Below are 26,840 nucleotides of genomic sequence, written 5' to 3' on the forward strand. Positions count from 1 at the left end.
GAGGTGAAAAAAGTTCCCAATTGTCATACTTGAGTAAAAAGTAAAGATACCTTAATAGAAAATGACTCAAGTAAAAGTGTAAGTCATTAAAATACTACTTGAGTAAAAGTCAAAAAGTATTTGGTTTTAAATTATACTTAAATATCAAAAGTAAATGTAATAGCTAAAATAGACTTAAGTATCAAAAGTAAAAGTATAAATAACTTGAAATGTCTTATTTTAAGGAAACCAGACAGCACCATTATTGGTTTTATTTTTTGTTGATAGCGAGGGTCCCACTCCCAACACTCAGACATCGTTTACACACTCATTTACATAGGTATTCTAGCGGTTAAGAGCGTTGGGCCAGATCAGAGGCAGTAGGGATGACCAGGGATGTTCGCTTGTGTGTGTGTGAATTGGACAAATTTTCTGTCCTGCTAAGCATTCAAAATGTAACGAGTACTTTTGGCTATCAGGAAAAATGTATGAAAAGGTCCCATATTTTTCTTCAGGAATGTAGGGAAGTAAAAGTTGTCAAAAATGAGAAATAGTGTAGTACAGACACCCCCAAAAGTATTTACAGTGCCTTTGGAAAGTCTTCAGACCCCTTGACTTTTTTCCACATTTTGTTACGTTGCAACCTTATTGTAAAATGGATTTTGAAAAAAAATGTCCTCAGCAGTCTACACACAATACCCCATAATGACAAGGCAAAACAGGTTTTTATATTTTTTGCAAATTTATAAAAAACAGAAATACCTTATACATAAGAATTCAGACCCTTTACTATGAGACTCGAAGTTGAGCTCAGGTGCATCCTATTTCCGTTGATCATCCTTGAGATGTTTCTACAACTTGATTGTGGTAAATTCAATTGATTGGACATTAACTGGAAAGGCACACACCTGTCTATATAAGGTCCCACAGTTGACAGTGCTAGTCAGAGCAAAAACCAAGCCATGAGGTCGAAGGAATTGTCCATAGAGCTCCGAGACAGGATTGTGTCGAGGCACAGATCTGGGGAAGGGTACCAAAACATGTCTGCTGCACTGAATGGAAGAAGTTTGGAACCACCAAGACTCTTACTAGAGCTGGCCGCCCGGCCAAACTGAGCAGTCGGGCCTCCTTGGTCAGGCTGGTGACCAAGAAACCAATGGTCACTCTGACAGAGCTCTAGAGTTCTTCTGCGGAGATGGGAGAACCTTCCAGAAGGACAACCATCTCTGCAGCACTCCACTAATTAGGCCTTTATGGTAGAGTGGCCAGACGGAAGCCACTCCTCAGTAAAAGGCACATGACAGCCTGCTTGGAGTTTGCCAAAACTCTGATGAAACCAAGGTTGAACTCTTTGGCCTGAATGCCAACCATCACTTCTGGAGGAAACCTGGCACCATCCCTACGGTGAAGCATGGTGGTGGCAGCATCATGCTGTGGGAATGTTTTTCAGTGGCAGGGAATGTGAGACTAGGATCGAGGCAAAGATGAATTGAGCAGTACAGAGAGATCCTTGATGAAAACCTGCTCCAGAGTGATCAGGACCTCAGACTGGGGCGAAGGTTCACCTACCAACAGGACTACGACCGTAATCACACAGCCAAGACAACACAGTTTGTGGCTTCGGGACAAGTTTCTGAATGTCCTTGAGTGTCCCAGCCAGATCCCGGCCTTGAACCAGATCTAACATTTCTGAAGAGACCAGTAAATAGCTGTGCAGCAACACTCCCCATCCAACCGGATCTGCAGAGAAGAATGAGGGAAACTCCCCATATACAGGTGTGCCAAGCTTGTAGCGTCATACCTAAGGAGACTCAAGGCTGTAATCGCTGCCAAAGGTGCTTCAACAAAGTACTGAATACTTATGTAAATGTCATATTTTTATTTTTAATAAATAAGTGAAGAATTCTAAAAACCTGTTTTGCTTTGTCATTATGGGGTATTGTGTGTAGATTGATGATGGGGGGAAAAAAGATTTGATACATTTTAGAATAAGGCTGTAACCTAACAAAAATATGGAGAAAGTCAAGGGGTCTGAATACTTTCCAAAGGCACTGTAAGTAGTACTTTAAAGTATTTTTACTTAAGTACTTTACACAACTGGGTATTAGTAGTATACACCAAGGCCAGTGTTTCCTCCTCCATGGTGGTGAGGTGGGATCAGTTGTAGCTGTCAACTGCATCCCCTCGCGTTAGATTAACTGTTAGTACTCAGAGCGGGTTGCTGCTGTAGCTAGAAAATGGCCCCTAAATCAATTACAGCCACAGTCCAGTGGTTCCTGGGCTGCTTCCCTTCCACACAGTCAACCACGCTCTGACGCTCCCAGCTCCCCTTTCCTCTATCCTTCCACCCCACAGTCCCCATCTCTCTCATCTGCTGAAAATGCAACAACACAAAAACAGCATATCGCTGGATTCAAACTTGCAACCTTTGGAATCAGAGGCAGATGCTTATGCTGATCCACCATCCACGTCCACAACGCTTTAGGACAATAGGACAAAACCGAAACCTACTTGAAGGTAACAGCGCTCACTGTTGCCCCTAGTGGCTGTTTGGATGTTGAACGCTGACTTGGATCATGGGTGACCTGGCTGGAAAATGAGGCCCCTTTAAAGAAGGAATCATGGGGATAAATAAGCTTAAAGGAGAAAGAGAGAGGAAGGGAAGAAAGAGACAGTGAGGTCACCCTCAAATAGAATCTAATCAGTTGGTAGAGCATGGTGTTTGCAACGCCAGCATGATGTGTGCAACACCAGGGTTGTGGGTTCGATTCCCACGGGGGGCCAGTACAAAAATAAAATACAAAATAAATTCATGAAATTAAATGAAATGTATGCATTCACTACTGTAAGTCGCTCTGGATAAGAGCGTCTGCTAAATGACTAAAATGTAAATGTAAATGTAAAGGACGGGAGGGAAGGAGGGTGTGTGTGTTTGTGTGTGTGTGTGTGTGCCTCTGTGTGTGTATACTGTAGAATACAGGCATGAGGAAAGTTCTTGTGAATATTGTGCAGTAGTAGTAGTAGTATGTAAACTAAAACCCTCTATCACTTAAGTTAAGACTGGCTGGTTCTGTGTTGCCATGTGTGCTGGGGTGGCTGGGTTAGCGAAGAAACAGAAAAGAAGGAGAGGAAGGAGGCAGGGATGAAGGGAAGTTAGTAGGGAGGGATGTCACTGTAGTGATGTGTTTTCCCCTTGTGACCGCTATGTGTGAACATATGAGTCATAAACTCTCTGCTGACAGGAGCGTCACCATGTGACAGTGACGGGAAACGTAATGTGACCTAATTCTTAATAGTCATGGTCAGGAGAACTGTCCGCCTCGACCGTGCTAGGAACACAGCATGACCAGGTCGTCAACGGTTGAAACCTCTATATTGTTTTGACCACAGTCACAGCTCACACAGAAATAGCCTCCCATGTCCTCCTGCACTTGTACCCCCCCTTCCTCTCTCTCTCTCCCACTCTCTCCTCTCTCTCTATCCCTCCCTCTCTATCTCTCGCTCCCCCCCCCCTCTCTCTCTCTTTCTCTTTGTGCCCCCCGCTTTCTCTCTTAGCTGTTTGCGTCCCCTTCACCTCACCCTCTTTCTCTCTCCCCCCTCTCTCTGTTGATCTTTCTCTCTCCTGTATCTGTACCCGAGGAGCATATACTGGAGATGAGGATATTATGAGGTGATGTCACGTCATGTCTTGGAAAACAAGACTCTTCATCCCCCTGTTTCTCTCCCTCTTTTTCTCAGTCTCTAGTTCTGCAGACTGATGTGGCAGTCTGTACTCTGCCTGACCTCCGCAACTCTTTTTCCTCATGATTGTTTACACATGCCGTTAATTATAAATCAAAAAGCAATATTAAGTAACTGTAATGTTTGACTATACCGCCACCACATAAGGTCTTGGTACACATAAGAGAGATTTTCCTATCCCTGTTACATGGCCAGGTCAGGCTTGCACATTTTTTCCTCTCTAATGTGTGTTTGTGTGTGTGTTTCTGTCACACAGTGGTGCTGGCTCCTGTGGTAATTCGATCAATTCACAGCCACCCTTGTCTCAGCACAGTGAGAAAATACTGTTTGAGACAGCACTTACCCATTTAGCTTACCTTCACAACGCACTAGCGCACATGCTAGCATGGCTCTTCGTTTGGCATCGCTGGCACTTCACAAAGTGCTCACGCTAGCCCTGGTGGTCTCTTAGACACTTTTTTATCATTGTTTGTTGTTTAGTTTTTTTTATATACTGCTTGAGTGCATTTTCTAGCTTTTAGCCTAAACTAGCCTAATAACCCCACTCTACTTTAGCACCAACACTAGTCACTCTCTGTACTCTAACTCCAATAGTCTAGACTCTAGGGCACACGTGGGCCCCTGCTCTATGGACTCTACTCTTAATACTATATTCTCTACTCTTCTATCATACTATATAGCCCTGTTTTCACCTGCTAGCACGTAGCCTCATTAATCCCTACCTGCCACTCACTGCTTTACCACTCATGCTAACGGTGCCCCTCGTCTAGTCGAGTTTAGCGCCCTGCAAGCTTATCGCTAGGTACCATGCTAGCCTGGCTAATGAGCAGAGGGTTTAAAGGAGAATTCCTGCTGGGTGTGTACCTGCAGGGTATCAGGTCTCAGGTGCAGCTAATGCTAATCCCCTCTGCCTGCTCATAGCTAAAGGACTGCAGCTGGACCCGACTCTGAAATAACCCCTTTAAGAGCATGGCTTAATAATAAACTGATAAAGTGTTACTCTCGGGCTCGCTGTCGCTAATAGCCTCCTCAGAACTGCACACTACGACCCTAGCTAACGATCATGACCCCTATAACACTCACCAGCACTCCTTCTCAATGTAATCCCTTAGCCTGTACTCATTAGCTTTCAACCATGTGGTGGATAAAAGAGAAAAACACCTAATTTAATTATATGTGCACGTAACACCTGAATCACTGTCACCATAGCACCCACAGCTGCTTTTTTAAATGTAGCCCTATGTCGGAACATTCCTCAATCATTGAAGTCTGAACTTCATTGCTGCTCATCGTCACCTCTTTTCTCTCGCTCCCTATCTCTCTGTCTCTCTCTCTGTCTGTGGTTTGTTTCTCCCTTTCTCTCTATCTCTCCCTCCTCTCCTCCTCTCTCTGAATGATGAATGAGGTGAAGGAGATAAAAAGCTGACTGTGGCATAGAGAAAAAGGTTTAATCTGTCAGTCTTTCCACTGCCTGCCTAACAGGGGGGGAAACAGCCCCGTGGCACCTGAATGCTGTCATTTTTCACTTAACACTCCTCATCGCCTTTCATTGGCCAGGTGCAGCACGGCAAACAGACTGCAGACACAGAGTGGCATAGCTGAGTACCATCTCTCTGCATTATTTGTCTCCCTCTTTTTCACAAGCGAATATACTGTATGCACACACACTACTAAACAGAACACACATGCCCACACGCAGGCACATGCCCACACACACATACTCACACACACACACGACGGTCCCACACACAGTATACACTCTTTTTGTATATCCATCCATGTATTTTTCCTCCCTTATTCCAGAGCCTCTATCAAAGACAATACTTCCCTTTAATGTTCTGTATTATCTTGAGGAGACAAATTCTGTCCTTCCACAATGCCCAGAGGCCCTCCGGCAGGTCCAATGCCCAGAGGCCCTCCGGCAGGTCCAATGCCCAGAGGACCTACAGCAGATCCACTGTTATAGACACTGCAGCTCTACAGAACTGAAGCAGGAAGGACTGTATTGTAGGAACATTTCCTGGGTTCATGTCTGCTAGACCTGAAGTTATTACAATGTTTAGACTCTAATGTCAGGGAGACCACAGAGAAGGATGTTCTCATTCCCAAAGAGCACCGGTCTTATTGGCAGCTGGATTCCCTTTGTAAAACAGTGCACTACTCTAGCTTTCCTGTTATTATCATGTTGTACGGTATTGAAGTCTTTGAAAATCCCAATGAGAATTGAGATTAATCTTTGAGAACAAGCAAAGAACAGTTATTCTATCGAAAGTAGGAACAGAAACAGATTTCACCACATGGTTTTTTCTTCATCAAGTGCCTCACCATTCTCAGGAGGCATAGAAAGTTGACCTTTTCCCTCTCCCTATGACCTTTACCTACTGTAGGGGACCGTAGGGAGTGTTGGGGTGTACAACCCCCGCCTGCCTCCCAGGAGTGATAGGTGGGTGGTAGGGTGGAGAGACAGAAGAGGGTGGTGGCAAGAGGCAAAGGGGCTCACCAGGAGTGTTAGATGGGTAGTAGGGTAGAGAGACGGCAGAGGGTGGCGGTAAGGGTAAAGGGGGCTCACCAGGAGTGATAGGCAGCAGGATGAAGTGACCTGGGGATTAGGGTGTAGGGTGTTGAAGGGGGCACCCTGGTTCCTTTGCAAGAGGACCAGATGAGCCTACCTGAGGAAGCTAGCTGTGTCCATCTGTGGCTGTCTACTTTGGTCTTAGTGGGGTGCTAGACCCCCCTAGTCGTAGAGAGTAGCGTGGGGTGGTATTTGTGTGTTGGATAATTGTGAAAAATGAACATTTCCACCAACAGACAGACCGTGACTCAGACACACATTGAGCCAACCGTTTATGCCGTTGCTGAGGCTTTTTCTGTAGAGGTTTCCAGGGTCTGAGCTATAGAAATGAATGAAAAGACAAAGTTATGATGAATATGAGCTGACGTTCCCAGACTACCACTGTAACCAGTCTGAGATCATCGTCACATAGCCAGGCGGAGAGAAGGGAGAGAGAGAGGGAGAGTGTGGTGTAAAGCAGGGTTCTTTTGTCTTTGTGTGTGTGTGTGGGTCTAGGGAGCAGGTCTTTGAGGAGAGCCCGGGCCCACATCAGGCCTATAAAGACCAGGAAGTGGTGTCTGGAGATGACTAATGAAAACTGACTTTACGTGTTACACCAACCCCCTCTGCTCTCCCTCAATCAACTCTTTCTCCATGTATCCCTAACTCCCTCCCTCCCTACCCCCTATCCCCCTCCCTCCCCCTGGCCAAAGTGGCAGTTGGGCTTGCTGTTTGTTTGTTTTCTATTTCTTAGCCTGTTCATGAGATGTGATGACGACGTGAGAATGTGAGTGTCCATGTGTGTGTTAGTGCAGTGTGTTGTGTAAGCGTGTGTGAGTGTTATTTGGAATATCTGTTTAGGTGTAGCTGGTATGTGTGTATTTTCATCAGTGGGTGTATTAGCCCTTAGTACTGTCAGCATTGCACCTTTCTGGTATTTGGTGATCATGCCATTACATGTGGACTTCTTAGCCCCTGCTGCGGAAAATATTTTTCTATAAATCGACTTAACCCGATCACACTGATAAGCCCCATAGTTAAGCAGTTTGACTTCAAAGGCACAACGCAAGACCTCTTGACACCACCTTACCTTCTCTTTTCCATTCCATGATTTTCTCCCTCTCGCTATCTCTCTCTCTCTATTCTGCAGGGATTTATTTTTGCTGACTGGGGGAATGTGTGGTAGCGTTGAAATATTCAGAATAATATTAAAAAGCTGGCTTTCTGACTTTTATGGCGGTGGTATGAGTCGGACAGCAGGGTACAGGGCATGCAGTATCCAACCACTTTACCAGAGTATGGACACAAATATATTTCCAGCAATTAAGCCCTTCTGCCTTATTCAGTAAGCTTGCATTAAGTGTCTTACGTGAATATGATAAAAATAACAGAAACATTCATTACATAGTCGATTACATTGTAATATGCAATGGCTTCGGGCGGCCTTGGAATATTCCAACTGGGAAACGCAATGTATGGAAATTGAGTATGTCTATAGGAGTGACTGTCTATAGGAGTGACTGCACATATAGATAGAGACATATACCGTTGAAGTCGGAAGTTTACATACATCTTAGCCAAACACATTTAAACTCAGTTTTTCACAATTCCTGACATTTAATCCTAGTAAAAATTCCCTGTCTTAGGTCAGTTAGGATCACCACTTTCTTTTAAGAATGTGAAATGTCAGAATAACTGGTGGAAATATGTCCTTTAGTCTGATGAGTCCAAATTTTGGATTTTTGGTTCCAACCGGTGTGTCTTTGTGAGATGCGGAGTAGGTGAACGGATGATCTCTGAATGTGTGGTTCCCACTGTGAAGCATGGATGAGGAGGTGTGATGGTGTGGGGTGCTTTGCTGGTGACACTGTCTGTGATTTATTTCGAATTTAAGGCACACTTAACCAGCATGGCTACCACAGCCTTCTGCAGCGATACGCCATCCCATCTGGTTTGTGCTTAGTGGGACTATCATTTGTTTTTCAACAAGACAATGACCCAACATACCTACAGGCTGTGTAAAGGATATTTGACTAATGGGAGTGATGGAGTGCTGCATCAGATGACCTGGCCTCCACAATCACCCAACCTCAACCCAATTGAGATGGTTTGGGATGAGTTGGACCGCAGAGTGAAGGAAACGTGTTATCATTTGTTGTTGGCTTGCCCATGTAGTTGTTTGTTGTTGGCTTGCCCATGTTGTTGTTTGTTGTTGGCTTGCCCATGTTGTTGTTTGTTGTTGGCTTGCCCATGTTGTTGTTTGTTGTTGGCTTGCCCATGTAGTTGTTTGTTGTTGGCTTGCCCATGTTGTTGTTTGTTGGCTTGCCCATGTTGTTGTTTGTTGGCTTGCCCATGTTGTTGTTTGTTGTTGGCTTGCCCATGTTGTTGTTTGTTGTTGGCTTGCCCATGTTGTTGTTTGTTGTTGGCTTGCCCATGTTGTTGTTTGTTGTTGGCTTGCCCATGTTGTTGTTTGTTGTTGGCTTGCCCATGTTGTTGTTTGTTGGCTTGCCCATGTTGTTGTTTGTTGTTGGCTTGCCCATGTTGTTGTTTGTTGTTGGCTTGCCCATGTTGTTGTTTGTTGTTGGCTTGCCCATGTTGTTGTTTGTTGTTGGCTTGCCCATGTTGTTGTTTGTTGTTGGCTTGCCCATGTTGTTGTTTGTTGTTGGCTTGCCCATGTTGTTGTTTGTTGGCTTGCCCATGTTGTTGTTGTTTGTTGGCTTGCCCATGTTGTTGTTGTTTGTTGGCTTGCCCATGTTGTTGTTTGTTGGCTTGCCCATGTTGTTGGCTCCACGCTGCCGGAAGTAGATGCTGTTCTGTTAACTGGGGGAGTTGCTGCTGTGTTGTCAGAGAGAAAAGTGCTCCACCGCTTCCTCGCCTCCAGATTTGGCCTCCAGGTACTTTGAAGAGAGGTTTTGAGTCTGTGTCCTCTGTCATCTGACAGTTTCTGAATCAGGGTGGTTGGAAGGCAGTGTGTTTGTGTTCATCTGCGACAGGGCTAGCTATTTTTCACATCTTTGCCAGCATTCTTGCGAGGGTGTTCACTCCCATCGGCTCGTTTGTGTACCTGAAACATAAGACAAAATAACGCTGGCTAATAGTTAGGCCTACATAGCTACTGGTTATATTTTCAGGGTACGTTAGAATGATTTAGCTAGCTAATAGTTACTTACCATCTGTATCCGTTCACTGGTGGGCAGCTTTGTCACGGTCCTCTTTCCTAAACTTTTGAATTATGCCGACAGACACATTGATGCTCGTTGTAAATTCTGTGTCTTTCTGTGTACTCCATGCCAAACTGAGAGGGGGTCGTTGATATCTTGGCTCAAACCAGCTCTGAGTCCAACATGGTTGCTAATCCCATATTCTTTGTCATTCATGTTTCTCACTGAACTACACAAGTCCCATAGAGTGACGTTCAGCTCTGTTTTGGTTGTATTCCCAAACTCTCAATGTATCCCTTTTTCTGCAGGTAAGTGCCCACTTTGTTTGTTTCACAATGTTATTTTCTATTGTTGATGTAGCCATTGTATTGAGGTGAAAAGGCAAAATGTCATAGTCATGGTATAAGGTCTCACATACACACAGCGAAATACTGTTTTAGCCAATCAACATCCAGTATCCAAACTACCCGGTTTATAAATGTATATATACATTTGTGCCTACAGTGAGATCTAATTGAGACTTTATTAACTTATTGTAATGATGTAGGTTATACATTTATAATACTCGCCCAGTCTAAAGTCCAACTTGGGACAAGTCTAGGTACTGTTGCTCTCTCTCTCTCCCTCCTAATTTCAGTCACTGTTCTCCCCCTTCTCCCAATCTCTCTCTTTCTGTTTTATGTATCAAATCCTTTGACATTTGTGGTTAATTCCAGACTGTAATTGAAAAGCAGGCGTGTAAGTGGTGACTTTGGCTATTAAAAGCAGCACTCCTCCATGGTGCTCAACACTAATTGTACTGCAGAGAGAGAGAGACAGAGAGAGACAGAGAGACAGAGAGAGACAGAGAGAGACAGAGAGAGAGAGACAGAGAGAGACACAGAGAGAGAGACAGAGAGAGACAGAGAGAGACAGAGAGAGACAGAGAAAGACAGAGAAAGACAGAGAGACAGAGACAGAGAGAGAGACAGAGAGAGACAGAGAGAGACAGAGAGAGACAGAGAAAGACAGAGAAAGACAGAGAGACAGAGACAGAGAGAGACAGAGAGAGAGAGACAGATACACAGAGACAGAGAGAGACAGAGAGAGACAGAGAGAGACAGAGAGAGACAGAGACAGAGAGAGACAGAGAGAGAGAGACAGATACACAGAGACAGAGAGAGACAGAGAGAGACAGAGACAGAGAGAGACAGAGAGAGAGAGACAGATACACAGAGACAGAGAGAGACAGAGAGAGACAGAGGGGGAACGATGGAAAGAGAGTAGGCTGGAGAGGAGGGGAGGTAAGGACGGAAAGAAAGAGAGAGAGAGAGAGAGGGAGAGAGAAAGAAAGATACAGAGAGCAGGGGGACCAACTAAACACAGAATTAATTACAACTAACCTTGAGCATTCAGTGGTCCCATGGGACGAACACAATGGATGTGTGTGTGCGTGTGCATCTGTCTGTGTGTGCGTGCGTGCGTGTGTGTGTGTGTGTGTGTGTGTGTGTGTGTGTGTGTGTGTGTGTGTGTGTGTTAGGGTTGGGTGATGTCGACCTTTGTCCTATTGTGATTATATACCCATTAAACCTTATGATTTATGATGGCAACACTTCCTGTTGGCCAACCCAATGTGTGTGTTGATGTGTGTGTCAGTGTGCAGGGGTTAAAGTTCTCCGTCACCATGACAGATTTCCATCAGAGGTTGTTTTTGAGATCAGTGTAGATCCGCAATATGACAGAAGCATGTCTGTTCTAGGAAATACATTTTATTTTCTCTGTTACGTTGTGTACACTGAACACACATGCATGATTGTTGCTTGACACTGATGTTCAGATGAAGGGAATGAAATAGTCTTTAATGTGCACCAGCGCGTTGCTCAACTCAAACAGCAGTGTGTAATTCAAAGCCTATACTTTATCAGTCAGGATGGAACTTTACAGTGCTAGTATTTTCTGCCATGTAATGTTGTTATTTAAACAAGTAGAGTCGTTTACCTATTCAGCTTGTTGTTGTGTGTTTAATGCAAGAAACATATTCATCTGGAGACGCAGTCATGTTGCTAGAGCCAGAGAGAGGGAGCAGTCAGGATGGTGTGCCCAATAGGGGAAATTCAGCCTATGTACATTTTAGTGCCACTATGCTTCATCAGTTGGGCTACATGTGATAATGCTTACTGTTAATAGCAAATCTGATAATATAGACCATGGCTGTCCAACCCTCTTCCTGGAGATCTACTGTCCTGTAGGTTTTCAGTCCAACCCTAATTTAGCAGTTCTGATTCAGCTAGTTAAGGTCTGGTTGAGCAGCTAATTAGTAGAATCAGGTTATTTAAATTAGGGTTGGACTGAAAACCCACAGGACGGTAGATCTCCAGGAAGAGGGTTGGACAGCCCTGATATAGATCCTGCATGGTGCAATATGTTATAATAATTTACCAATTTGTTATTGGGCTCATTTCTGGAGGTAGAAATTATATTTATAATTTTATTTGAATTCATTAAAAATTCACCAGAACTGATCTTCTCAGACCTTCTACATAAACATTATCTCGGGGAGGACCCCGTAAGGAAGGGGACTGAAATTGGTCAACCTCGCAGTTTAATACATGTAAAAAATGATCCTCTTCCCCTAAAAGCATGATGGTCATGACTTTCTTAGATGAAAGGGGAGGTTAACTTGGCCCCACACAAGTGATCTGAGATCCACTTAAGTTTGAGCAATGGGATTTTTTTTTTGCTTTAACCCCTGGGTATGTGTGTGTGTTGATGCTGTCAGAGGGACTCCAGCTTTGACTTATCTAGGTCAGCAGTCAAAAACAGGAACAAGAAAAACTCTCTCTCTTTCTCTCCCTCTCTCTTTCTCTCTCTCTGTCTCTCTTTCTCTCTCTCTTTCTCTCTCTCTCTCTTTCTCTCTCTCTGTCTCTCTTTCTCTCTCTCTTTCTCTCTCTCTCTCCCTCTTTCTTTATTTCTTTCTTTCTTTCTCTCTCTCTCTTTCTCTCGCTCTTTCTCTCTCTCTCTCTCTCTCTCTCGCTCTCTCTCTATCTCGCTCTCTCTCTCTCTCTCTCTCTTAACCAACAGTGCAGTTCAAGAGGAGTTAAGAAAATATTTACCAAATAAACTAAAGTAAAAAATAATAAAAAGTAGCACAATAACATAACAGTAACGAGGCTATATACAGGGGTACCGGTTAGTGAGTCAGTGTGCGGGGATACAGGTTAGAGGTCATTTGTACATGTAGGTAGGAGTGAAGTGACTATGCAGAAATACAGTTTTTCTCAATTGCTAAAACACAATTCCTGAAACCTTGCTCTGTTTCCTGAAAACATTAAACACAAAACCTCATCTTCAAGCACTATTTACATAACCTCTGACTCCTCTCGCAAAATGAAACATTCGCCTCAAAACAGTTTTACCTGTGTTCAAAATCAAACACTGCTCTCAAATCATAAACAAAGTGATCAAAATGATATACACTCTCAAGCAGTCAGTAAACAATACACCAAAAATTAGAAAACACATTGTTCAAAACATACAATTCTCAGGGAAAAGTACATTTTTAATCTAAAAAAAATATTCATATTTTTCCGTCATTGTCTTTTGATGAACGAAAACATGTTCTATCATAGTAGCTCAGAATTGATCAGAAATTACTACTCTGCTTTGCCCTTTGCAATTTAGTTTTTTGTTCTTCCTCCTCCTTGTACCCCTATTTTTACAGTACTGTACCCTCCATCTCAAAAACTTGTCCTTTGTCTCTGTGATACTGTAACTCTTGTTTTTTGTTGATATGAACCTGCAACCAGTCAAAATCTATTGAGCAGTCAGTACTGTTAATAAATGGACTGTTAACAATTTGTCCATTGTACAGTATACAGCCTACAATGCTCTGTACTACAGTATACAATATTAAAAGGGACAAAAATCAAAGGAGTAAACATGTGATCAATGTGCTTCTTCTTGTCTTTGGGCTGGGTCAGGCCAGAGCACTTCGTCGACATCACAAGCAATATTGTCCCTCCTGAGGCAACGGGGGAAGAAGCCTCTTGTGTGCCATATCCAGCCCTGACATGATTCCTCACCTATATCACCACAGGCTAAATCCATGGCTTGCAGCAGATTTACTCTGGTGTAGGGTTGTCTATCATACACTTTCCATCTCCAAGAGGAGAAAAACTCCTCAATCGGATTCAGGAAAGGCGAGTATGGAGGGAGGTACAAGTTCATAAACTGCCCATTGATATTAAACCATTCCCTTACCTGAGCAGCTCGGTGGACACTGACATTGTCCCACAGTATCACATAGGTGGGAATGGGATTCTCATTTAGCTCTTGACCCTGCTGCTCTTGAACCTGCTGCTCAAATAAAAGATCTCTTAGATTGGCAATAAATCTTAGAAGGTGCTGGGTGTTATATGGCCCGAGTGTAACATGGTGATGTAGAACACCATGGTTGCTGATAGCAGCACAGATTGTGACATCGCCACCTCGTTGACCAGGGACTTCAACAATGGCCCGCTGTCCAATCATGTTTCGGCCTCTCCTCCTCTTTGTTAGATTGAAGCCTGCTTCATCGACAAAGATGAACTCATGGGGTTTGTCCAAGGATTCCAAGTCAAATATTGTCTGTGTAGAAATACAATATACTGTATGTAGGATTTTGTAAGTCGTACAGAGACAGTGCTATACTGTAGAGTACAATTAGGCCTACTGTATGCACTTCTGATTCACATACATTGTATGTACTGAAGAGTAATGTCATTCACATATAGTAGTATGTGTTAGTACTGTAGACAATCTGGATTACAGTAAATGTTTCTGAATGTACACTTACTTGCACATACTGAGCTCGCAGTTCTTTCACCCTTGGTGAGTTGCGCTCAAAAGGTACTCTGTATACTTGTTTCATTCGCATCCTGTTACGATGGAGGATACGGTCAATTGTGGAAATGTTCACACTGTCGATTCCCTGGAAGTGTGTGTTGTCTTGTATCACTCGTTCCTGGATTTCTCTGAGTCGTATTGCATTATCTTGAAGGACCATGCCAACTATAACGGCCTCTTGCTCCCGAGTGAATATAGCTGTCCTTCCATCTGCATGTGGCAGCCTTGCAATTCTACAAAAAGTAGTTGTGCATTTACAAAACATATTCATGCAGTACAATACATACAGTGATTAACTTTACAAATGTCTATTGAAACAGCTGCATAGAGTGTAGTACAGTAAATTTGCAATTACAAAAATACAGTAGTATACTGTACCTGTTCTCTTCTCTGAATGTCCGTACTATGGTGGACACAGAAAATCAGCTCAAATTTGGTTGCACTCTAAGTCCTGCTTCCCTCATTGTCAGTCCATGGACAAGAACATGGTCTATAACTGTTGCTCGAATTTCATCAGATATTTCCACTCTTTGTCTTCCTCTTCGTCATCCTCTTCCTCTTTCTTGCCCTCCTCCTCCTCTTCCTCCTCGTCGCCCACCTCGCATACGCACTCGTCCTCGTCCTCTCACATTGTTTCTTCTATCCATTCTCAGACTTAATCCTTCCCACCTTCAACAACCTGTTTGCTCGCTGAACTGGCTTATATTGGTTGTGTCGCATCATTTGAAACAGGTTAAATCAATTTCTATTTGTATTTGATTGTTGCCACTTGAGTTTACCAGTATGGATGACGTGCATTAGAGTGCAGAATGTGTTTTGAGAATGAGAATGTGTTTAGAGTTTTGCTGAAAAGTCTAAGTGAGATCTGCAAATTCTGTTTTACCATGTGAAATGGTTTAAGGTATTGACAACAGACTGCATAATTAGCTAAATGAGTGCAGGCAACTGAGAACTTTGTTCAGCCAATGGGTTTTAGTGTTTTAGCAATTGAGAAAAACTGTAATAAACAGTGAGTAGCAGCAGGGTACAAACCAAATGGAGGGGGGGAGTCAATGTAATTGTCTGGTGGCCATTTGATTAATTGTTCAGCAGTCTTATGGCTTGGGGGTAGAAGCTGTTAAGGAGCCTTTTGGTCCTAGACTTGGTGCTCCGGTACCGCTTGCCGTGCGGTAGCAGAGAAAACAGTCTATGACTTAGGTGACTGGAGTCTCTGACAATTTTATGGGCTTTCCTCTGACACCGCCTATTATATAGGTCCTGGATTGCAGGAAGCTTGTACCCAGAGATGTACTGGGCCTTACGCCCTACCCTCTGTAGCGTCTTACGGTCAAATGCCGAGCAGTTGCCATACCAGGCAGTGATGCAACCGGTTAGGATGCTCTCGATGGTGCAGCTGTAGAAGTTTTTGAGGGTCTGGGGACCCATGCCAAATCTTTTCAGTCTCCTGAGGAGGAAATGGTTTTGTCGTGCCCTCTTCACGACTGTCTTGGTGTGTTTTGACCATGATAGATCGTTGGTGATGTGGACACCAAGGAACTTGAAACTCTCGACTGGCTCCACTACAGCCCCATTGATGTTAATGATGTTGTTTTCCTGCAGTCCACGATCAGCTCCTTTGTCTTGCTCACATTGAGGGAGAGGTTGTTGTCCTGGCACCACACTGCCAGTTCTCTGACCTCCTCCCTATAGGCTGTCTCATCATTGTCGGTGATCAGGCCTACCACTGTTGTGTCATCAGCAAACTTAATAATGGTGTTGGAGTCGTGTTTGGCCACGACGTTGTGGGTGAACAGGGAGTACAGGACGGGACTAAGTACACACCACTGAGGGGCCCCAGTGTTGAGGATCAGCGTGGCAGACGTGTTGTTGCCTACCCTTACCACCTGGGGGCGGCCCATCAGGAAGTCCAGGATCCAGTTGCAGAGGGAGGTGTTTAGTCCCATGCTCCTTAGCTCAGTGATGAGCTTTGTGGGCACTATGGTGTTGAACGCTGAGCTGTAGTCAATTAACAGCATTCTCACATAGGTCTTCCTTTAGTCCAGGTGGGAAAGGGCAGTGTGGAGGGCGATTGAGATTGCGTCATCTGTGGATCTATTGGGGCGGTATGCGAATTGGAGTGGGTCTAGGGTATCCGGGAGGATGCTGTTGATGTGAGCCATGGCCAGCCTTTCAAAGCTCTTCATGGCTACTGACATGAGTGCTACGGGGCGGTAATCATTTAGGCAGGCTACCTTCGCTTCCTTGGGCACAGGGGCTGTGGTGGTCTGCTTGAAACATGTCGGTATTACAGACTCAGTCAGGGAGAGGTTGAAAATGGCAGTTGGTCTGCGCATGCTTTGAGTACACGTCCTGGTAATCCATCTGGCCCCGCGGCTTTGTGAATGTTCACCTGTTTAAAGGTCTTGCTCACATCGGCTACCGACTGCGTTATCACACAGTCATCCAGAACAGCAGGTGCTCTTGTGCATGCTTCTGTGTTGCTTGCCTCGAAGCAAGCATAAAAGGCATTTAGCTCGTCTGGTAGGCTCGCGTCACTGGGCAGCTCGCATCTGGGTTTCCCTTTGTATTCTGTAATAGTTTTCAAGCCCTGCCACATCCAACGAGCATCAGAGCCGGTGTAGTATGATTCAATCTTAATCCTGTGTTGACGCTTTGCTTGTTTGATGGTTCGTCTGAGGGCATAGCGGGATTTGTTATAGGCATCCGGATTAGTGTCCCGCTCCTTGAAAGCGGCAGCTGTAGCCTTTAGCAAGATGCAGATGTTGCCTGTAATCCATGGCTTCTGTTTGGGATATGTACGTACGGTCACTGTGGGGACGATGTCGTCGATGCACTTATTGATGAAGCCGATGACTGAGGTGGTATACTCCTCAATGCCATTGGATGAATCCTGGAACATATTCCAGTCTGTGCTAGCAAAACAGTCCTGTAGCGTAGCATCCGTGTCATCTGACCACTTCTGTATTGAGCAAGTCACTGGTTCTTCCTGCTTTAGGTGGTCTCGATTTTTTTTCCCTCTGGTTGCACATGTGACATGCTGGTAAACATTTGGTAAAACTGATTTAAGTTTGCCTGCATTAAAGCCCCCGGCCACTAGGAGCGCCGCTTCTGGGTGAGCATTTTCTTCTTTGCTTATGGCCTTAGAGTTGGTTGAGTGCGGTCTTAGTGCCAGCATCGGTTTGTGGTGGTAAATAGACGGCTATGAATAATATAAATTAGAACTCTCTTGGTAGATAGTGTGGTCTACAGCTTATCATAAGGTACTCTACCTCAGGTGAACAATACCTCGAGACTTCTTTAATATTAGACATCGCACACCAGCTGTTATTGACAAAAAGGCACACACCCCACCCCTCGTTTTACCAAACGTAGCTTCTCTGTTCTGCCGGTTCTTTGAAAATCCCTCCAGCTCTATATGATCTGTGTCATTGTTCAGCTACGACTCGGTGAAACATAAGATATTACATTTCTTAATGTCCCGTTGGTAGGATAATTGTAATCGTAGGTCATCAATTTTATTTTCCAATGATTGCGTTTTAGCAAGTAGAATTGATGGTGGTGGGAGTTTACTCGCTCGCCTACGGATTCTCAAAAGGCAGCCCGGTCTGCGTCCTCTTTTCCTCTGTCTTTTCTTCACGCAAATGACTGGGATCTGGGCCTGTTCCCGGGAGAGCAGTATATCTTTCTCGTCGGACTCGTTAAAGGAAAATACTTCTTCCAGTTTGTGGTGAGTCATCCCAGTTCTGATGTCCAGAAGTTATTTTCGATCCTAAGAGACGGTAGCAGCAACATTATGTACAAAATAAGTAAAAAAACAAGTTACAAACAATGCAAAAAAACGAACAAAATAGCACAATTGGTTACGGTCATGTAAAACGTCAGCCATCTTAACATTTCTGTGTTGTATAAAAGTTAGTCAAATGGACGGATATCTACTCACACAGCCATGTCTGCCGCTGCATGAATAATGTCCGCTCTCAGAGAGACTTGTTTTGGGAGTGTGTGTTTGTGAAGTGTTTACAGTAGGATGCATCTCTGCTCAGGATGTACTGAAGGGCATTTGAGTGGTCATAAGGATGAGTGTGTCCGAGTGTGTGTGTGTGTGTGTGTGTGTGTGTTCCGTTAGAGTACTTGTGGTCCTTAAAACAGCTGTTACACAACAGCATCCAGAACCGTGCCCTAGACTCTCCATGTTAGACACAGTACACACTAATAGGTCTCATCATGTTAGGGTGTGTCTTACAATCTCAAACATGCCTGAAAGCTTATTAACTAACTACACTTATCGTAAATATCTCACGAGTCACTCTGTTGTAGTGCACGAGATCTAATGGAGGAGCAGAGAGATCGACGCTAACATGCTAACAATGTGTTGAGCAGTGGAGTGACATTCATTCTAAATCGGAGTGTAGCGCTAATGTTCTGTGTGGGCTAGTCAGCATCACTTATGTCACAGCCAGGGTTTGAATATGGATGTTTGTTTACTGAAGGGAGAAATCGGCCACTTAGAGAGCAGACAAGTTAATGTGTAAGTCTGTTGGTTAATGAACACACGTCCACGACACGCTATGTACAGACACACACACACACACACACACACACAACAGTGTGATTAAGGGCTTGTGCAGAGATCACGTCAGTTTTGGTTAAATAAATCACTCTCTCCTTGGGCTGTAGAAATGGATCATATGTTAAACACATTGAGTCTGGTCTTGATACACACAGAGCTGTTGGAGATGTGTGAACATTGACCAGAACATTGGCTTAGCTTTTGTTTGGCCTTTTACTATGTGATAGGCACTTAACAGTGTACGTATATAAAACATGTGGTCTTAGGAGGTCCAATATGGGAACACTGACCACACATTCATGTGCTTTGTTGTAGACGTTAAATGGTTGACCACACCAGAGGATTGTCTGCTTTCTAATAAATATTTGGAGGTCGACCACACTTCTTTTAGTGACTCTTTCTATGTGACCGTTGGCTTTATGCATTTGTATGTAATATATTACAGACATGAGATTGTGAGTTTAGCCTAACTAAAATCTTATTTTCTTTGTGTATTTATTAAGCATTTATTAAACATGGAAACAACCTAATGATCATCCACCACCCTCTGTCCGCCCCCATAGAAGTCGATATAAATGTTGACCAGATGTTGATACTGAATTTCGACGACCTAGGTCTAAATTTGATCTATCCCTCTCTCCACCCATCTAGGTGTCATCTACACCACAGACACTCTGGACCGCGAGACCAAGGACTCCTATTGGCTGACTGTGTATGCCACAGACCACGGGGTGGTGCCCCAGTTCGCCATCATGGAGGTGTACATCCAGGTAGAGGACGTCAACGACAACGCCCCCCTGACCTCTGACCCTGTCTACCACCCCGTTGTCATGGAGAACTCCCCCAAGGACCTGTCCTTCATCCAGATCCAAGCCCAGGACCCGGACGCCACGGGGGGAGCAGAGAGACTGAGCTACAGGATAGCTAGTGGGAACCCACAGAACTTCTTCACCATCAATACCAGGACCGGTGAGTGGGGAGGGGGAGATGGTGTGGGGGGAGGGGGAGATGGTGTGTGTAGAGTGTGGGGGGAGGGGGAGATGGTGTGTGTAGAGTGTGGGGGGGGGAGATGGTGTGTGTAGAGTGTGGGGGGGGGGGAGATGGTGTGTGTAGAGTGTGGGGGGAGGGGGAGATGGTGTGTGTAGAGTGTGGGGGGAGGGGGAGATGGTGTGGAGGGAGGGGGAGATGGTGTGGAGGGAGGGGGAGATGGTGTGTGTAGAGTGTGGGGGGAGGGGGAGATGGTGTGTGTAGAGTGTGGGGGGAGGGGGAGATGGTGTGTGTAGAGTGTGGGGGGAGGAGGAGATGGTGTGTGTAGAGTGTGGGGGGAGGGGGAGATGGTGTGTTGGGGGAGATGGTGTGTGTAGAGTGTGGGGGGAGGGGGAGATGGTGTGTTGGGGGAGATGGTGTGTGTAGAGTGTGGGGGGATGGGGAGATGAGGGGATGGTTGTGTATGTGTTGAGAGCACAGAGACTGAGTTACAAGATAGCTAGCTTCGGTTGTTCTTCACCATCAATGGTGATGGGTTTGTATGGAGATGGAGTGTGTGTAGTAGTGTGTGAGGTGTGTCTGGTTAGTGAGTGTGTGTGTGTGGCTGTCTGTCTGGGTGTGTTTGGGTGTCTCATCTGGTTAAATAGGGCTCTGCTGATGTTGGCTGGCCCTGCAGGACATGTCCTTGGCTGGGGGCTGGTGTATCCTTGAAGTGTGTGTGTGTTTTCTCCCATCTGGCCGGGGGGGTGGGGCGTTTTTTGGCTCTACTTCAATTTTTGTTAAAGGTTTTAATCTGTAAGTATGTGTCTATCGAATTATTTGTGTGAATATGAATGTGTGTCTGCCTTTGTGTGTCTGTGTTTCTGATTGCTGAACAGACGTCTGTCTGTCTGTCTGTCTGTCTGTCTGTCTGTCTGTCTGTCTGTCTGTCTGTCTGTCTGTCTGTCTGTCTGTCTGTCTGTCTGTCTGTCTGTCTGTCTGTCTGTCCTCTTTTATGTTGCTAAGAGTAGTCCTGGTAAACAGCATATTCACACACATAGCTGTTCATGTGTGTGTGTGTGTGTGTGTGTGTGTGTGTGTGTGTGTGTGTGTGTGTGTGTGTGTGTGGTGTGTGTGTGTGTGTGTGTGTGTGTGTGTGTGTTTCAGGGTTTCCGTTAGGAAAATGTGGTGCTGGACAACGTGACTGGGAAGATTTAAATTTACCAGCCATTTACCCATTAGGGCGTCCACCCGTGGTGCTCAGAATGACATCACATGTAGAGTATGGTAATGCTGTTAACAGAAAATGTAGATTATGGTAATACTGTTAACAGAAAATGGGAAGATTTAAATTTACCAGCCATTTACCCATTAGGGCGTCCACTCGCGGTGCTCAGAATGACATCACATGTAGAGTATGGTAATGCTGTTAACAGAAAATGTAGATTATGGTAATGCTGTTAACAGAACATTTAGATTCTGGTAATGCTCATAACAGAATAAGTAGATTATGGTAAACTGTTAACAGAACATGTATATTATGGTAATGCTGTTACGAGAACATGTATATTATGGTAATGCTGTTAACAGAACATGTATATTATGGTAATGCTGTTAACAGAACATGTATATTATGGTAATGCTGTTAACAGAACATGTAGATTATGGTAATGCTGTTAACAGAACATGTAGATTATGGTAATGCTGTTAACAGAACATGTAGATTATGGTAATGCTGTTAACAGAACATTTATATTATGGTAATGCTGTTAACAGAACATGTAGATTATGGTAATGCTGTTAACCTGTTGGGTCTAGGGGGCAGCATTTGCACGTCTGGATAAAAAAAATGTACCCGATTTAATCTGGTTACTAATCCTACCCAGTAACTAGAATATGCATATACTTATTATATATGGATAGAAAACACTCTAAAGTTTCCAAAACTGTTTGAATGGTGTCTGTGAGTATAACAGAACTCATTTGGCAGGCAAAACCCTGAGACATTTTCTGACAGGAAGTGGATACCTGATGTGTTGTATTGACTTTAAAGCTATCCCATTGAAAGACACAGGGGTTTAGGAATATTTTGGCACTTCCTATTGCTTCCACTAGATGTCACCAGCCTTTACAAAGTGTTTTGAGTCTTCTGGAGGGAGATCTGACCGAACAAGAGCCATGGAACGGTGATGTCCCATTAGACACCTGGCGCGCTACTTCATGTTGGGTACCCTCGTTCCAATACGTTATAAAAGGCTATGCATTCGTCCACCTTGAATATTATTCATGTTCTGGTTAAAAAAGGCCCTAATGATTTATGCTATACAACGTTTGACATGTTTGAACGAACGGAAATATATTTTTTCCCCTCGTTCATGACGAGAAGTCCGGCTGGCTTACATCATGTGCTAACGAGACGGAGATTTTTGGACATAAATGATGAGCTTTTTTGAACAAAACTACATTCGTTATGGACCTGTGATACCTGGAAGTGACATCTGATGAAGAGAATCAAAGGTAATGGATTATTTACATAGTATTTTCGATTTTAGATCTCCCCAACATGACGTCTAGTCTGTATCGCAACGCGTATTTTTCTGGGCACAGTGCTCAGATTATTGCAAAGTGTGATTTCCCAGTAAGGTTATTTTTAAATCTGGCAAGTTGATTGCGTTCAAAAGATGTAAATCTATAATTCTTTAAATGACAATATAATATTTTAACAATGTTTTCTAATTTTAATTATTTAATTTCTGACGCTGACTTGACTGCCGGTTATTGGAGGGAAACGATTTCCTCAACATCAATGCCATAGTAAAACGCTGTTTTTGTATATAAATATGAACTTGATAGAACTAAAAATGCATGCATTGTCTAACATAATGTCCTAGGAGTGTCATCTGATGGAGATTGTAAAAGGTTAGTGTATCATTTTAGCTGGTTTTATGGTTTTGGTGACCCTGTCTTTGACTTGACAAAACATTACACACAACTCTTGTAAATGTACTGTCCTAACATACTCTAAATTTATGCTTTCGCCGTAAAACCTTTTTGAAATCGTAAAACGTGGTTAGATTAAGGAGATGTTTATCTTTCAAATGGTGTAACATAGTTGTATTTTTGAAAAATTTGAATTTTGACATTTATTTGGATTCAAATTTGCCGCTCTTGAAATGCACCTGCTGTTGATGGAGTGCACCACAGGTGGCACGCTAGCGTCCCACCTAGCCCCAAGAGGTTAACAGAACATGTAGATTATGGTAATGCTGTTAACAGAACATTTAGATTATGGTAATGCTGTTAACAGAACATTTAGATTATGGTAATGCTGTTAACAGAACATTTATATTATGGTATTGCTGTTAACAGAACATTTATATTATGGTATTGCTGTTAACAGAACATGCAACTCATGTAATGAAGCAGTCAATAAAATGTCATTTTCAAACATTTGCAAAATGCAGTTTACGGGAAAACACGATTCTAAACAGCTCACCAGAGAAAACACCATTCTAAACAGCGCACCAGAGAAAACACCATTTAAACAGCTCACCAGGGAAAACACCATTCTAAACAGCTCACCAGAGAAAACACCATTCTAAACAGCGCACCAGGGAAACACCATTCTAAACAGCTCACCAGGGAAAACACCATTCTAAACAGCGCACCAGGGAAAACACCATTCTAAACAGCGCACCAGGGAAACACCATTCTAAACAGCGCACCAGGGAAACACCATTCTAAACAGCACACCAGGGTAAACACCATTCTAAACAGCGCACCAGGGAAACACCATTCTAAACAGCGCACCAGGGAATACACCATTCTAAACAGCGCATCAGGGAATACACCATTCTAAACAGCGCACCAGAGAAAACACCATTCTAAACAGCGCACCAGGGAAAACACCATTCTAAACAGCTCACCAGGGAAAACACCATTCTAAACAGCACACCAGGGAAAACACCATTCTAAACAGCTCACCATGGAAAACACCATTCTAAACAGCGCACCAGAGAAAACACCATTCTAAACAGCTCACCAGGGAAAACACCATTCTAAACAGCTCACCAGGGAAAACACCATTCTAAACAGCTCACCAGAGAAAACACCATTTAAACAGCTCACCAGAGAAAACACCATTTAAACAGCTCACCAGGGAAAACACCATTCTAAACAGCTCACCAGAGAAAACACCATTCTAAACAGCGCACCAGGGAAAACACCATTCTAAACAGCACACCAGGGAAAACACCATTCTAAACAGCTCACCAGGGAAAACACCATTCTAAACAGCTCACCAGAGAAAACACCATTTAAACAGCTCACCAGGGAAAACACCATTCTAAACAGCTCACCAGAGAAAACACCATTCTAAACAGCTCACCAGGGAAAACACCATTCTAAACAGCTCACCAGGGAAAACACCATTCTAAACAGCTCACCAGAGAAAACACCATTTAAACAGCTCACCAGGGAAAACACCATTCTAAACAGCTCACCAGAGAAAACACCATTCTAAACAGCGCACCAGGGAAAACACCATTCTAAACAGCTCACCAGGGAAAACACCATTCTAAACAGCGCACCTGGGAAAACACCATTCTAAACAGCTCACCAGGGAAAACACCATTCTAAACAGCACACCAGGGAAAACACCATTCTAAACAGCGCACCTGGGAAAACACCATTCTAAACAGCTCACCATGGAAAACACCATTCTAAACAGCGCACCAGAGAAAACACCATTCTAAACAGCTCACCAGGGAAAACACCATTCTAAACAGCTCACCAGGGAAAACACCATTCTAAACAGCTCACCAGGGAAAACACCATTCTAAACAGCTCACCAGAGAAAACACCATTTAAACAGCTCACCAGAGAAAACACCATTCTAAACAGCTCACCAGAGAAAACACCATTTAAACAGCTCACCAGGGAAAACACCATTCTAAACAGCTCACCAGAGAAAACACCATTCTAAACAGCGCACCAGGGAAAACACCATTCTAAACAGCACACCAGGGAAAACACCATTCTAAACAGTAGAAAGAGGAGGAAGTGAAGCGCTACTGAGGTACACAATAGTACATTTTGGTAGACAGAAGGTGCCATTCTAAACAGTTTTGACTTGGTCTCGGCCAGTGAGGACTCAACATTATTTCCAGAGACCAGCTGAGTCCACCAGAGTTAAAAACTCATAATTATCAGCTTCCATTCAGTCAGTGCATAAAACCACTTCGCCAGGCCCAATATTCCTGAAACATGAATACAGTATCGTAGCAGCTTTTACATCTACTATAGACATGTTAGAGCAGTGGAGAACAATTTAATGGATTTAGGCCTTCAGTGTGTGACAGGATTGTGATTCTGAAAGGACAGCAACTGTAATACCAGCACACTCATGTAGGAGAGTGCACTTTCTGTAGAACACAAAGGGCCAGTAGTGGAGGGTATACGCAGGTATAAACCATATATCTACTTTTTCTTCAGTGGGCATTGCTTATACTCACTTCTTAATCCCTACTGATGCTTATCAATGTAGTGTAGTGGAGGTATACGACTTATCAATTATATAGTACATTGGAGAAATCATGCACAAAGTAGCCTACACAATCGCAAAGTACCTGAAATATGTTTATATGCACGCTGCACACAGCCTAGTTTCAGTGGAATATCATCTGCAGGCAGCAAGAGTGCAGCTCTCAGCTGGTTTTTAGCATGGAGCAGCTCACAGAACAATGACATCGGTAGCCAGTAGGGATGGAAAGACGTTTCAACTTACAATATCTACCAGTAAATGCTAACTAAGGCAACAATGGGTATGCAAACCAGGTTTTGAAAAGGTTTCAAATCAAATCAAATGTTATTGGTCACATACACATGGTTAGCAGATGTTATTGCGAGTGTAGCGAAATGCTTGTGCTTCTAGTTCCAACAACTACCTAATATGCACATATCTAAGTAAAGGAATGGAATAAGAATATATAAATATAAATATATGGATGAGCAATGACAGAGTGGCATAGGCAAGATGAAATAGATGGTATACATTACTGTATATGTAAACATTATTAAAGTGGCATTATTAAAGTGACTAGTGATCCACTTATTAAAGTGGCCAATGATTTCAAGTCTTTATGTAGGCAGCAGCCTCTCTGTGTTAGTGATGGCTGTTTAACAGTCTGATGGCCTTGAGATAGAAGCTGTTTTCAGTCTCTCGGTCCCAGCTTTGCACCTGTACTGACCTCACCTTCTGGATGGTAGCAGGGTGAACAGGCAGTGGCTCGGGTGGTTGTTGTCCTTGATAATCTTTTTGGCCTTCCTGTGACATCGGGTGGTGTAGGTGTCCTGGAGGGCAGGTAGTTTGCCCCCGGTGATGTGTTGTGCACCACCCTGTGGAGAGCCTTGCGGTTGAGGGCGGTGCAGTTGCTGTACCAGGTGGTGATATAGCCCTACATGATGCTCTCAATTGTTCATCTGTAAAAGTTTGGGTAGGTTTTAGGTGACAAGACAAATTTCTTCAGCCTCCTGAGGTTGAAGTGGCGCTGTTGCGCCTTCTTCACCACACTGTTTGTGTGGCTGGACCATTTCAGTTTGTCCATGATGTGTACTCCGAGGAACTTAAAACTTTCCACCTTCTCCACTGTGGTCCCGTCGATGTGGATAGGGGGCTGCTCCCTTTGCTGTTTCCTGAAGTCCACAATCATCTCCTTTGTTTTGTTGACGTTGAGTGAGAGGTTGTTTTCCTGACACCACACTCCGAGTGCCCTCACCACCTCCCTGTAGGCTGTCTAGTCATTGTTGGTAATCAAGCCTAATACTGTTGTGTCGTCTGCAAACTTGATGATTGAGTTGGAAGCGTGCATGGCCACACAGTCATGGGTGAACAGGGAGTACAGAAGGGGGCTGAGCATGCACCCTTGTGGGGCCCCAGTGTTGAAGATCAGCGAAGTGGTGATGGTGGTGATTTGACAAAATTACAATCATGGTCTTAAATTGGATTCGG

At 43.9% G+C, this 26,840-nt stretch overlaps 1 protein-coding gene across 5 annotated transcripts in view; it reads left to right on the top strand.

Moving 5' to 3' along the window:
* LOC106613153 (protocadherin Fat 3) overlaps positions 1–26,840 on the top strand; it is a 356,089-nt gene that overhangs the window by 196,659 nt on the left and 132,590 nt on the right. For all 5 annotated transcript variants that reach the window (XM_082956408.1, XM_082956409.1, XM_082956411.1 and 2 more), the window contains exon 3: positions 19,517–19,834. In XM_082956408.1, the coding sequence (XP_082812534.1) occupies positions 19,517–19,834 (318 nt within the window). The remainder of the gene's footprint in view (positions 1–19,516; positions 19,835–26,840) is intronic.

The sequence above is a fragment of the Salmo salar genome, chromosome 09 (assembly GCF_965601325.2).
Source record: "Salmo salar chromosome 09, fSalSal1, whole genome shotgun sequence".
Taxonomy (NCBI): domain Eukaryota; kingdom Metazoa; phylum Chordata; class Actinopteri; order Salmoniformes; family Salmonidae; genus Salmo; species Salmo salar.